The following is a 14,414-nucleotide window of genomic DNA, read 5'->3' as shown; positions in this document are numbered from 1 at the left end:
CTAGTGCCATCTTGAAATATATACACTTCTAATTTTGAACATTATTTGGTGGGCACGCAGATGTCAGCAAGTGTTATGGGTGATCTTAATGGTAGATGATGAGAGAAGCAGTCATCAGTAACCATAAGCCTAACTATAATTTATGGCAGACAGCAGAAAAATTTCTGGTAGACAGCACGTTGATGAGATAAGGGAGGGTGGGGGACAGCATGAAGGAATAGTCACCTTGCAGCATTTGTGCCTCCCAATAACAGAAACTAAAAATGAATGAAGTAGACCAGATAGCTGCACAGTTTTAATGTTTTCAGTGGGATGAGTCCAACAGCAGGTCTATGATTGTGGTAGTCATGGAGCCTGTTAAGCTGAGTGCAGTCTCTTTTCTGTACTTCAAGATCTAGAATAACCAAATAATATCCAACACTTTTTTTAAACCAGAATTTGTATCTTAAGTGCTAGGTTAGGGAATAAATATCCCCTCATGCCTTGGGCTCATATTTGCCCGTCTCTGTGCTGTTTACTACCACTCTTGTTTATTCTCATTTCCTTGTTACTTATGTATTTTGTTGACTTTTTTCCCTCTCTCCTTCCCTTTGTAGTTCTGATCTTCTTCACTTTTCCTCTACTCAAAGATACTAAGTGCTACTGGGGTGGGGGACTGTCAACCGGGGCCATGAAAGAAGAAAAGAAAAATGTTGGGCTGACTTATCCTGCCAAAACATCTTGCAGCCCTGTATGAACTCCTCCTGTAGGAGGAAGGGAAGATATTTTTCCTGCAAATGTGATGGCAGATTTGCAGTTTCTGTGGTGTGATTAGTATCCTCAAGTTTGGTTCAGTACATGCTGTGCCCTGTCTCCCTCCCTTAGAGTGAAGCCTTGGAGAGTAGAACATTGCCTTAATCTGTAATCGTGAATTTATTAAAGCAAGGTCCACGCTGAGGAATTTTCTGGTATGATACAAAGACCAAGTGCTTCTAGATGCAATTTATACCAGCAAATCTGTTCTGTTGATGGTACAGTGAGTGTGTCCATATTCTGCTTCAAGGAAAGTAAGCTATGCCAATAAAAGTTCAGTTTTGCTGATATAAATGGTCTGCCCTAGGTTTCTTGCTGGCTCACTCTGATCATTCCCCTGACAAATATATAGAAGTGGTTAGCTGAAGTCAGGCAAAAGATGAGGAAGAGTGGCACCTTTAGTGAGCTCCTTGTTTTTACTTTATTTTTTTGTAGTCAAAGAGCACAACGGAAAGACCACAGCAGATCAGAATGTTTATAATGCTATGAATTTCTACTTGAAATACCTTGTGAATCATGTATTCATACCTAACAGTGCTAAGCTAATGTAGTGTGGCATGCTGTGGCACCCTTAAAAAGGACCTCAAGACATCTCAAAGTGCCTTGGGACCCTGGTTGAGATTCACTACCTTAGACCAGCTGATTCGGAGAGGCATGAGATTTCATAGACAACATCCTGCATTGTCAGTTGCTGATGAAGTAGATTGTTGCCTATGAAAGCCCATACATCTGAACCAGCTAGTTCCTAAGGTGTTGTTGCCTGGCCCTATCTTCTGACTGGTATAGCTATGTTGACAGTAGGATGCAATATAGATGGCATACAAGCCTGTTGGCACTACCCTTTTGGAGGTTATCTTGCTTTGAGTACAGCTGTTCCCAAATCCATTTACACCTGTTTCTCTAATGTAAAGAAGATCATGATTCCACCTCTGAATTGTACTGTTCAAGATTGTAGCAAGTGTCAGGGACAGTATAGTCTTTCCTGCCTGTGGATGATGCAAGCTTGTAAATGGGTCTAGAAGCAACCATGTTGTAAGGGGGCCTAGTTAGTTATATCTGTAGTGTTAGATTTCTTTTTTTTTAATCATATGGAAGAGAATGGTTATAACTGAGGAGTATGTAACTTGTTGCAGGATTCAAGTGGAATGACTTTAGTGATGCTGGCTGCTGCAGGAGGGCATGATGACCTTCTCCGGCTCCTTATTAGGAAAGGAGCCAAAGTTAACAGTAGACAGAAAAATGGAACAACTGCATTGATACATGCTGCTGAAAAGGTTGGTTTTCTTTAATGACTTGTATATTCATCTTGCCCATTTTACTTTGGATTTCATATTGCTAAATACAGCAGTCGGGGTCGTAAAAAGATCTGAAGTATTCCCTTCCAAATTTGCATCTGTGCCAGCCACACAGTTTGGTTGATTCTTAACTGCTTAAGTGGTATCAGTTGAAGACAATCTGCAGTTTAGATGGCTTTACAGTGTATGAAAAAAAAATGTTAAACTGATACACAAAGACTTATTGTCAAAACTAGCACTGACCCTTTTGACAGAAGCTCATGCAAACTTATTTCATTTGAGAAATAAACAGGCTCATTTGCTTTGTTCTGTATTAAAAACTTCAAATTTGTACTATTTTAACTTCTATTATGTATTAGTCTTTCATTTGAAGTTAAGATAACATATTTCTATGCATAAAAGTCCAGAACTGATTAATTGGAGATTCAGGGGCGTGGGGAGTAGGGTTCAGGGTATCAATCTTCAGGGTCTTAAACTACTTTTTGTGATGCTTTATGTTGGTATCTTTTGGCCTTGCACTGTAAAATATCAAGAGAGCACATACCTTGTTTTGTATTTTATTTAATTTGACAATATTTTAAATTTAACTGTCCTTTGTGTTTTTCTAAGAACTTCTTAACTACAGTGGCCATTCTTTTGGAGGCTGGGGCTTATGTGAACATCCAGCAGAGCAATGGAGAAACTGCTTTAATGAAGGTAAATGCAGCTTTGTCTTAACACAGTTTGGTATCTAGCATCTAGTGTACACTAAAAACATAGGACCATGTAGCTATTTCTGTGGCCAGGGCATATGTTTCCAGGGGTGGCTTTTTCAGAAACCATTTTTTAGGTTTTAAATGTTGAGCAAAGATCTTCTCTGCGTGCAGCCCTCAGACCACTGTTATTTAGTGCAGTTACAACTTCCTGAGGGGTATATTAGGTTTTGGCTGCAGCCAAAGCTGGGGATTATGGCTAGGGTGTGCCAGTGCTCCTGGCACTGGCAGGAGCTTTAAAGCTGAAGGGTCTTGGTTAGTATATTTTGCCCCTCTGCTTGGGGTCAGACTGATTGCTTTATTTGGGGTCAGGAAGGAATTTTATGCCATGGTCAAATTGGTGCAGACAGTCAGGGTTCTGCTTTACTTTGTAGCATGGGGCGTGTCCCTCTACTTGGGATCCCTTGAGCCTATATTTACAGCGTTTTACAGAAGCAGGGTCCTGGCTGCTGTGGTCTCCCTTTGGATTCCCTGTGGAACCCTGAAAGAACCACTGCCATTCAATGCTGATCTTTCAGTTGTTTCTACATTCATTGACCATGCCCTTGTTAATCAGAAGATGAAGTGCTTAAACACCATACAGAAGTCTCTTAGATATGTATTTACTTTTTAGCAATCAAAAATTAAATCAGTCCTGCTTTTCTTACTTCTGTTATTTTAGCCTTATTATTCTCTAGTACCCCAAGGTGTAATACCTTATTTTCTCAGTTCCAAGATGAGGGTTTTTCCCTATTCATCATGGGGAAAACAAAACCTTGTCTTTAGAATCAATTACAGTATGTTCCAGCTGGAAGCTATGGGGGGAGTTGTGCAGGGAGCCTGGGGGCGGGGGGAGAAGGCCAGGCTTCCGTTCTCCATGCCGCTTGTCTGTCCCCCATCTCTGCATCTTCCCCTTGGCTTTTTTTATCTGCTGGGAGAAAAATGTAAGACAATCCTCCAATAATTGGATTCTGGACATATTATATATTTTTAATAAATTTTCTATGTCCATATCTAGAATGTAATTACTAGGAGTAGGAGCTTATCTTAAATTCAAAGTAGTCTTGGATTCAGGTAAACACAAATAGCAGCTGAGTCAGTGGCTTCTGCAGCATGAGTCTCTGCTGGAGAAGGCTTCAGCCAGAAGCTGGGGAGCCCTAAAAGCTCATTGCTGCCCCTGTGCAGTATATGCAGGATTATTTTCTTGCCTTCCCTTAACAACCTGCTTCCCAGCAGAGGCCTGAGCTACAGAAGCTATTACCATATTTCATCATTTAAAGCTTGCACCCTGATTTCCAGCAGACGATTTTTGGAAAAAAGGTACAAACTGTATGTGGAAAAAATACAGTAGTTCTGTTTGTTAAAAATCTTAATTCTCTCCTGTCAGTGATGGTAAATCAGAAAATGTTTAAAATATAAGAAAATTATTATTGAAGATGGCAGTCCACTTCATTGTGACTTCTAAATGGTGGATCCAGTATAGCCTTTTTAAGTAGGCTTGTGGTTTTGCTGCTTTCTCTTTTTTTTCTTATCCTTCTGTGCACCATACTCAGTCTGATGAGCAGCTGGTATCTGTTTTTATTGGTGTTATCTTCAGTGTTCATAACCTGAATTTCCTTTAACAAATGAACAAACCCAAAGCTTGATTTTTTTTTTCTCCTGTTTAGTCCATCTGACTGAGGGAAGCACTTCTGTGAGAGCATTAAGTAATAGTTAAAGAATTACTAGCATTTTAGTAACTCATTCTGTAGTCTCTCCCATCCCTGCCACTGGCCTGATGAGGTTCCCTCCCACCTAGGAATTGGAGAATTCTTTGGCTTTTATTACAGTTGCTTCCTTTGCAGATGCATTTGAGTTGTTACATTGGTGCTTAAGCCCTCTTTCTGCCTGTGCTGCCAATCAGACAGTGCTCTCCCTGAAGGTTTTTCTAGTTCAAATAGGATTTTAAGTCTTTTTGTCACTCTTCCTTGGATGTTAAAGCAGTTCTTATAGGAGGAGGTTATGTTCTAGGATTGGTGTAAGGCCAACAGTTTCTTTAATTCCTTAATACTCAAGTCTTCCCAGACCTTAACTGCTCCCGAAACACTGACTTTTAAGCTTCGAACCACAAATAACCTTCAGGCATAGTGTAAAACTGTGTGCTTTCTCTAATGGATTGTATATGATGGTTTGCTCCAGTTATTTAATTAATTGGCAGGCAAACTCTTGCCTTTTGTCAAGCTGCAGGCACATGTTCTCCCTGGTTCATGTATTAAGTGGGACCTAGGCACCTGTCTGTGTATAAATAGCATTCTCTTGCAGATGTTCTTTGCTGAAGAGCATGGAGGGAAACTCAAATGAAAAATCAGTTCTAAAAGAAATGTCTCATTAATTTCTGAGAGGAACTTTGAGTTTGCAGTGCCTTGCTGTTCTTCCCTAGGATTCTTCTTGTTGTCCAGAAAATAACATGCACTCAGGTAACATAGTGACTTCTTGATAGGAACAAATACCTGCCTGGGACAAAGGTGGAAACCTTATCACTTGTTTACTAGAAGTCCTACTTTAAATCCAAAGCAAAACATCAGTTTATTAACCCTGTGCACAGCAGATGCTTTGAAATGATACCACAATATCTTTTCTCAGTAAGTTCAAGTGTCTAATAATAAGGCTATAAGGAAAAGAAGAGGTCCCATAATGCAGTAGAATACAGTTCACTTTAGAAAGGTGCCCTGATTGGGTCTGTTAACATCTTAATGGAAATGATGTGCTCTTCTTTGGAATTAGTTGTCATATTTTTTGAGTTACAAGATTTCTGAAATTCAAGGTTTCATTAGCTTTTAAAATGTAAATATTTATTGCAGGCAAATGCATAAATGCAGGCAGAGTATTGGATCACATAACTTCATTCTGAATTGCAATTATATAATTAAGGTTTTAGTAATGTTTGACAGTCCTCATGTTGGTGTGTTGTGGTTGCTTTCATAAGTGCATTTTTTTCCTCCGTGTGTAGGCTTGTAAGAGAGGAAACTCTGACATTGTACGACTAATGATTGAAAGTGGAGCAGACTGCAACATTTTGTCAAAGCATCAGAACAGTGCACTTCATTTTGCTAAACAGTGCAATAATGTACTAGTGTATGACCAGCTCAAGAGTCACTTAGAAACGTAAGTTGTCTTTTTGACATTTGTGTATGTTGTTCTGTAGTGTTGAAAGCATTGTGTGTGTGTCATGATTGTGACTGAAGTACCGTATTTTCTTGCATTCATATACATCTTTCCCCCAAAATTCAGATGCTGGAAATCTGGGTGTGCACTATAAGCCAGGAAATACAGTAATAGCCATTTTGGCCTCTGCTGGTGAAGAGGGGAGCTGGGAACAGAAGCAAAGCTGCATATGTTGCACAAGGTGCAGTGCTTTACATAGATTCATAAATTGTAAGGGCTGGAAGGGATCTTGCAAGATCATCGGGTCCAGCCACTCTACACTAGGCAGGAAAGACAACTGGGGTCAGGTGACCCCAGCAAGGTGACCATCCAGTCTCTTGAAGATTTCCAGGGTAGGTGATTGCACCACCTCCTGGAAGGAGCCTGTTCCACAATCTAGACACCCTAGCTGTGAAGTAGTTTTTCCTAGTGTTAAGCCTGAAACAGTCTTCCAGGAGTTTGTGGTTATTACACCTGGTTTTCCCCAAGGGTGCTCTGGTGAACAGTTGTTCACCAAGCCCTTGATGCGCTCTCCTGATGTAGCGGTAAGCTGCTACCAGGTCCTCTCTCAGCCTTCTCTTTTTTTAGGCTTAAGAGTCAAAGGTCCCTCAGCCTGTCCATGTATGGCTTGCCATGCAAGTCTCTGATCATATGGGTGGCTCTTCTCTGGACTCTCTCAAACTTTCCCACATCCTTGTTGAAGTGCAGCACCCAGAATTGGATGCAGTACTCCAGCTGTGGTCCCACCAATGCTGAGTAAAGTGGAAGAATCACTTTCTTTGTTTTGCCTGAGATACATTGGTTGATGCCTGCCTAGTGTCCCTCATTCTCAGTTTTTATTTAAAAAAAAAAATCCAGGAATTTTGGGGGGCTTTATCTTTGAAACATAAAAAATGGGGTGAAATCAGCATAAAAGGAAGAGAAGGAAAAAAATTGGTTTAAATCAGGGAGGGGGGTGGAAATCAGTGTTGAGGGAGAGAGGGAGTAAGGCTGGGGCTAGGGAAGGGGCAGTGGGAGGAGTGTAGTGCAGTCCATTGGCTGCTCCTGGAGCTACAGCAGGGAACAAAGTGGCGAGGGCTGTCAGTGGGTACGGCGGGGGGGTGCGGCTCTTGCTGCTACGGGTGCCTTGGGTAACCGGCACAGTGGCACTTTTAGCTTACTGGCATCACCCACTTTTCACTTCAAATCCCTATTAACCAGCATGAGTGGAGAACGGGTGATTCCCCACTTGTGCCAGTTAACAGGGATTTGAACTGAAAAACAGTTGTAAATCAGTAAAAATCGAATTACTTAAGGAAAAAATCAGGGAATTGCTCAGTGAAAATCGGTAAAAACTGAGAATGCGGAACACCATGCATGCCAGAGTATTGTTTGCCCTTCTGGCTACAGCATTGCACTGATGGGTCATGTTCATACTATAGTCTGTTATTACCCCTAGGTCCCTTTCAGTCATGGTGCTAGTCAGTATGGCACCACTTTGGCACAGGCTCATGCTGCAGAAGCTACTAATCAAGTATATGTTGCTACTTACCTGTGTTATCTGTATTATCAAGGAGAGACTCTTTTTTTCTTCATCCTCCCCTCCCCCTTTTGAAAACAAGCTACACATCTTATTCTGGGACATGTTGTATGCAAGAACCATGGTAACTTAGAAGAAAATGAGGTGCCAAAAAGACAGTCTTCCCAGGGGCAGCAAACTGATAGCTAAGTGAAATCAAAGTCAGGTGGGCTTGAGGTACAAGCCAGCTGTCAGTGACCCACTGCTCAGATGTGCAGGAGGAAAAGTCAGTGGACAAGTGGTGTGGACTAGTGTGCCTTCTTTGGCTTATGAAAATGTGCCTCAAGTGTTCCAGGGACATTAAAGCACCCACAGTGTGCTAGACTCTCTTCTAACACATTAAGGGTAGTACTTGCCTACAAAAGCTTTCTGTGTAAGAAGAGCATCCTCCTACAAAGGGTAAAAGAGTATTAAAATGTACCCAAGGGGGGCTGGGGGTGTGCATATACAAGCTTGAGTAGCAGAGGACTACCTTTCTGCCAGTTTTCACTGAGGCCAAAGACAGGCACAAGAAAAAACACCCAAACAAGCACTTTACCTGAAGAGGCATCGCTTGCCCAACGTCTGTATAGATCACACGCTTCAGCGGGGCTTTTTGGTGCTTTTATCTAATAGCTGTTTTAATCAGCTATTAGATAAACACCAAAAAGCCCTGCTGAAGCACACAATCTGTACAGACATTTGGGCAAGCTACGTCAGACTAATGTGATGCCTCTTCTGGGCATGCGCTGTACTTAGCACAGGGATACAACAAGCTGAAAGTCAGGTGCTAGCTTTGTTTGTTCTTTTCCATGTCTGTAAACTGCTTAAGTGGCTAATATCCAGTACTGACTGCGTAGAGTAGTAGAAGCAATTAAAATTAAATGTTAGACCAGTATCATCAAACAAACTGGTCCTTTCCAAATGCTCAAAACCTTTTACATCCAGAGCTGTTTTTCTTCTAGACTCACGATCAAACTAGGTTAAATGCTGGAGGTTAACTTCAGTTACCACAAAGGGGAGAAGGTGGTCACTGAGTAGGACCTCAGACAAACCTATAAGGCTGAAAGCCAGGAACTCATGGATTCTTACTTAAATTCTGATGTTGGCTAAGCCATTTAATACTCGCTTGTCAGAAAAAAATGGCTATTTAGCATCCTACTTATAAAAGTCTAAAATTCCAATTACTGATGGATACTGTCTTTCCCTTTGAAGGCTTAGTTCCTGGCTGCTGGCAGAAAGCAACTAGAGTCCCTTGCATACATTGCACATTCTGTCTTTCAGTTCTGGGCTGTTTGGGGAGTTCCCTGTGCAGCCTAGGGCTGACTGGGACCTGTCCCAGAACAAGACAGTTCCTGGCTAGCCCTGGGTTATGTGGGGAAGCAGAAAGCTCCCGAGCCCCAGCACTGCTTGGCTCCCAGCTCCTGTGGGGAGGTGGAAGCTGAGCACTGCTGGGACGGGGGTGGGGACAGAAAGCCACCCCATCCAGGTGCAGCTTGTCTTCCAGCTCCTGGAGGGAGCTGGGAGTTGGATAGTGCCAGGACCAGGAGAGTTCCCCATCCCCTGTGGCCCTCTAGTGTAGGGGCTGACTGGGAGTAAATTTGCTGACAGCCAGCATCTATGCATGTACTACTGGTCAGTATCTACCATGTATTTAGTTTAGTATCTGTATTTATGGATAGTAACTAACTGCCCAATAAACTAATTCATGGAACAGTAAATGTGCACATGTGTAGCTGGTGATGCTTTACCGCACAGTAGATTAGCCTACTGCACAGTAAAGTAAAGCATCTTGTGTAGACACTTCTTTATCCTTGAAGATTGACATGGGTTGTATTTAGAAGCCTTTTGTGCTTTATTTCCTATGGCCAGAGTGTGTGGCACTCTTTGCTTGGTGATAGTATTCCTGTCTAGGAGGAAATACAGTCCTAGCCCAATTACTATAAACATCATTTGTTTTCTTACACAGACTCTCAAGAGTGGCAGAGGATACAATCAGAGATTACTTTGAAGCACGGCTTGCCTTGCTGGAGCCTGTCTTTCCTATTGCATGTCATCGTCTCTGTGAAGGACCAGACTTTTCTACAGATTTCAATTATAAACCACCACAAAATGTGCCAGAAGGTGAATTTTATAACCTGCTTCTGTTCTATAGTGACGCAGTTTCAATATTTTACCAACCCCACCCCCCCAAAAAAATTAAAATAATGAACATATAATTCAACATAAAATGTAGAAGCATGTAATTTCATTGTGATTTAAAGAAAGCAGATGCATCACAGTTGAGTGAGGTTCTATCTTGGGGATGGTGTTTCTAGGCATTAGATCATCTTTGCAGATGTCAGGTGTGCAACTGTTTTGTAAATAGCAGAACTCTTCGTTTCTGTTTCATATGATTTGTCTCTTCCCCTTTTAGGATCTGGAATTCTTCTGTTTATTTTCCATTCAAACTTCTTTGGGAAAGAAGTCATCGCTCGACTCTGTGGACCATGCAGTGTACAAGCTGTAGTTTTAAATGATAAATTCCAGCTTCCTGTATTTTTGGTAAAACTTACTTATTTTAGTCAGATGTAAAATGATGATTTGGAAAAATGAACTTGGGAAATTTTGTACCTTTGTAAATTCAAGAGATTTGATATCTACTTATAGATAGACATTTGTATGTCCTAAGCTTTTTCACATACGCAGAACAAAATATTGTTTACTAAGGAGGCCTGAACAGTCTAGGTATTTTGCAGTAGAGGTGGCTGTTAAAATATTCCCATCAAAGGCCATTATTAAATGGCCATCACCTGAGTGTGTCTTCCTTTAGCATCAGAAGGGATGCTTTATTGATGACCTGAGTGGGGGATCGTAAACTCTGAGAGCTTCATCGATAACTCAAGAGCTTGAGTCCCTCTCCTACAAATCAGCAAACTCGATTTAAATTTAAGTACCTAACATATTTAAGTAGAGTAGGGGTGGCCAGCCTGTGGCATGGATGCAGGTGGTGCGGGCAGCCTGTGTGTGGCACATGGCATCTGAGGGAAACGACAGGCATCACAGTGGCAGATACAATGGAGAGCACAAAGCAGAATGGCAGCTTGGTCAGGGAGCACAGGGCAGAGAACAGAAGGCTGAGCAGCAGATTGGGTAGGGAGAGGGATTGGAGTGGTACTGGAGAGGGATTGGAGGGAGAGCGCAGGGCTGAAGTAAAGCATCTTGACATTTGTAATAATTAAATCTGTATTTCTAGATTACCTTTAATTACATGCTTCAGTGTGATCAGCTCTTCAGATTAGCATGCTTTCAACCAAGGGCTTGATTTTTGTGTCTTGGAAAAATCTTTCCGAAAAACCTTTCCAAAAAAGACTTGTAGCTACAAGTGAGAGATTCTTAATTCCAATCTTTCAGTGCTTGTCTTGCAACTTAGGGGTAAATGCAGACATGTCTTCCACACACCAATGCTAACTTTTTCATGTTTTTTTTTCCCTTTCAGGACAGTCACTTTATTTATTCCTTTGGTCCTGTTACAGGCCTTAATAAGCTTTTTATACGGTTAACAGAAGCTCCAACTGCCAAGGTGAGAGATCTTTGCTGCTTATATGATACTGATATGCTAAGAGCAGATGTTGAAATTATTTAGAGTCGCCACTGTAATAAACTTTCCTCTAGGAACTGAAGTATCGTAGGCCTTGCCTATAAATGTAAAGCTACTTAAAGCAGTTTTCAGCTGTCATCCCGTAAACAATAGTCCCTGTCTTACCCTGTTCACCAAGAGCCTGTACTGAAGTCCAGTCACATAAATAAGCAGTTTGTTCACTCTCAATGGAAATATTTTCTATAGTAGTTGGCATAATTCACATCAGAGCAAAGTGACTGTATTATAGCAGGATATTTTCCTCTGTTAGCGCACTGGTAAGGATAACCAGCAGATATATGAGTAATATCAGCTGTCCATTGCATGGAACCACCATCAAAAACCAGCTGTTTTTTCTTTCTTTTGTGCAACTGAATCAGCATAAGGAAAAATTTAGAAGCATTCACTAAAGGCCTGCACCGAAGGCTACGTATCATAAAAGTTCAGGTACCCTGCTCTGTGCTGCCAGAAGACTGCAGCACTCATAAGAGCAATCACAAACAAAGTGATTGGTTGTTCCTAAGCTAGTAACAGCTTCCTCCCAGAGATGTTTTTCACATATGAACCAATTACTGCCTGATGCATTTAAAAGGAAATCTATTTCTGAAACCAGTTTAGAAATTTTTTAAATATAATCTGTACATACAGCAAAGTTCTTGGGAAAATGCTTACTATTACTTTTGCTGAATCATGGTTTTCAAACTGTTCTTGTTAGAAAATGGGACCAATAAAATATTGTTTCACCAAATGCTAGATTATAAGCCCCATGCTCTTCATACTGATAAGATTCCTAAACTTCCCCTTTAGATGAAATATACATGGACACTCATCTGAAGCTTTGTTTTTCCTTTTACAGGTAAAGTTGCTAATAGGGGCCTACAGAGTGCAGTTGCAGTGACCTCATGGAAGTTACAAGGTGGTTGCTATGACTTCTTTTTATTTTTTGTTTGGATGTTCTTCTCCCTCCATTTTGACTGACAAAGCAGTTTGGAACTTTTAGCACCTCCATCATTCAGACCATGTTCCCACCTTAATGTTGTTCGTTGGCCAGTCTCCTGTTGGGAGGTGCATGTTGGGTAGCCAGTGAATATGTTCCTCAGGTGGGACAGGGCTATTAGGTTCATTCTGTGGAGACACGGATGTAAGTATTTGTGCCATTGGCTGTAATTCCATTTTTCTTTGTGGAGTCCAGACTGGATATCTCTGCTTTTCCACAATGTGGAATGGTGCATTTAAGAAGTATTTAAGAAAACTAGATAAAATGTGTCTTTTTTTTTTCTAATAGCAAAGTTCTTTTTCACTTGTAAACTAAAATTTTCTACTTGTTCAAACTAACATTTCTACAGGAAATGCAGATCCGTTACATTCTCAGAGCAGTGGGCAGAGTTATGCTTCACAGTTGCTGCATTAAAGACTTCACTTTTGAATTGCCAAGTGTTGCACTCTTGGTCATTGAATGGGATCTCTCAGGAGCAGGATCTTTGCATCAGGACTAAGAGAGGAGTTATGTTTAAACATTGGTTACTATAGATCATGGCTAAATCTGTTGGCAAGCATGAATAAAGAATTTCTGAGTAAGCCTAAGGCATAATGGATGCTTAAGTTACAAGTTTAGATCAGATCTTAAAAGCTACTTTTGTACTGGAGGAAGGACTGATAGTTTGACAGAAATTTTAAACTTTCAAGTCTCTCACTTTTTGTGATGTACAAGAAAAATACCTAGCTGGACAACAATAAACTAGAAACACTGTATCCATGCACAGTATGTAGGTAAAGCCTTCTGTAGACGTAAGGATGTAAACAGGGTTTCAAGCATTTCCCAGCCTTTCAGGTGGGATTTCATGTATTGACCTCTAATCTAAACATTCAGTTCCTTAATGCAAAGAGCTGTTATCTTTTATTGAAATGACCCTTTCTGTCAGATGACAGCAGTCTTGTAACGGTTCTGTGCTGTTAAATGCAAATGTAAACCTTCTGCATGAAACAGAACAATATTTTTGTTTGTAAATTAAAATAAGTTTGAAAGGTAAAAAGAAATCCAGATTGTGCCTTTGCTGTTCTGGTTGCTCTGTGTAACTTACATGCCGCGATGTGCCTATATTGTTACCAAAACTATTGTGGATAAGTGCTTATTGTACTAGAGTGATCACCATTAAAATGGTGCAAATGTATTATGTATCCTTTAAGAACTGTGATTTTTATATAAGCAACAAACAGATTTTTAAGTTGTAGTTTCACAAAAGTTCATTGGTCTTCAGAATACAAAGCAGGAGGTTTTAGATGCCAAATTACAGTAACTGAACATACTTTCAGTCTCTCAGAATGTTTCATGGAGCAAAATAAAACTAGAACAGCAACACAGCCCCCTTACATACCTGCATTTTTACTTTGGATTGAAGAACCTGTCTCTTCCTCTTCTTTCTATTTAAACATTATTGTGTTGGAAATGTTAAGTCTGCCCTAAGATCTTTTAAAGTTTGGGTGTTTTTAATAAGCATGTCAAATGTGTCATTTCATAATCTGTCAACCTAATGTTTCAGCTGCAAAGCAAGCATCAGTTGAGGATAGAGTACTCTGGAGATCTTGCACAATTGCACTTGTACCCAGTCCCTGTTGTTAAACTCATCTTCAGCCTTTTATAAAATAACCTTGAGTTTCAGGCAAAACTTGCACTGGTTTGTGGCCATGGCAAACAGGAGCAGGATCTGTTCTCAAATCATTGCCCAGGGCCCAGGCTTCAGCATGAGGCTTGGCTGAGCCATCTCTTTCAGATACTTGCATGGTTCCAAAGATTGGCCTGGCACTTGGGTGACTCACTTGGGGTGGAGAAGACTTCAGGATGCAGGGTTGAGTCACAGGAGGACTCGGAGAAAAGCTCTGTGAGCACAATGTAAAGAGAGACTGCAGTAATAATAACTATGGCCCCATTTGGAAATTGTTATACAGTGCAAGCTGCATAAAAAACACTTCCCCTCTCATTTCTTGCTGCTTTCTAAGCAGTCACGGGTTTGTTGGAAAAGTGCGTTGAGAAATAAAAGTGAATACATGGTGCTTTTGTCAGTGTTGTCCTTCTCTCCCATCTTAAGAATTTGCTGCCCCCTGACATCAGAATCCCAGTTGCATTAGCAGACCAGTAGGATGGTGGTTTCCAGCTGCTCTAAGTTCCTGCTGTGCTTTGTCTTGTCTTCTGGAAGCACAGAGCCTACTCTGGCTCCTTCAGCATGTTTACCTCCTAATGCTTCTGTGGTTGAAAAGGA

General features: G+C 41.0%; 1 protein-coding gene across 2 annotated transcripts in view; it reads left to right on the top strand.

The window, feature by feature from the left end:
- The window catches only part of MPHOSPH8 (M-phase phosphoprotein 8), a 36,431-nt gene extending 22,223 nt beyond the window's left edge, over positions 1 to 14,208 (top strand). Inside the window, exons 8-15 of one of the 2 annotated variants that reach the window (XM_090029297.1) lie at positions 1,926 to 2,066; positions 2,697 to 2,783; positions 5,808 to 5,962; positions 9,508 to 9,662; positions 9,955 to 10,082; positions 11,017 to 11,100; positions 12,014 to 12,073; positions 12,504 to 14,208. In XM_090029297.1, coding sequence (XP_089885423.1) covers positions 1,926 to 2,066; positions 2,697 to 2,783; positions 5,808 to 5,962; positions 9,508 to 9,662; positions 9,955 to 10,082; positions 11,017 to 11,100; positions 12,014 to 12,055 — 792 coding nt within the window. In that variant the 3' untranslated portion in view covers positions 12,056 to 12,073; positions 12,504 to 14,208. Of the gene's footprint in view, positions 1 to 1,925; positions 2,067 to 2,696; positions 2,784 to 5,807; positions 5,963 to 9,507; positions 9,663 to 9,954; positions 10,083 to 11,016; positions 11,101 to 12,013 lie in introns of both variants that reach the window. The other variant, XM_090029288.1, reaches the window with a different exon arrangement.
- Positions 14,209 to 14,414: the final 206 nt, after the last annotated feature.

This window comes from Crocodylus siamensis, chromosome 1 (assembly GCF_052110815.1).
Source record: "Crocodylus siamensis isolate JL-2025a chromosome 1, ASM5211081v1, whole genome shotgun sequence".
Lineage (NCBI taxonomy): Eukaryota > Metazoa > Chordata > Crocodylia > Crocodylidae > Crocodylus > Crocodylus siamensis.
The sequence above is the reverse complement of the archived record's forward strand: the minus strand, read 5'-3'. Positions and strand labels throughout refer to the sequence as shown.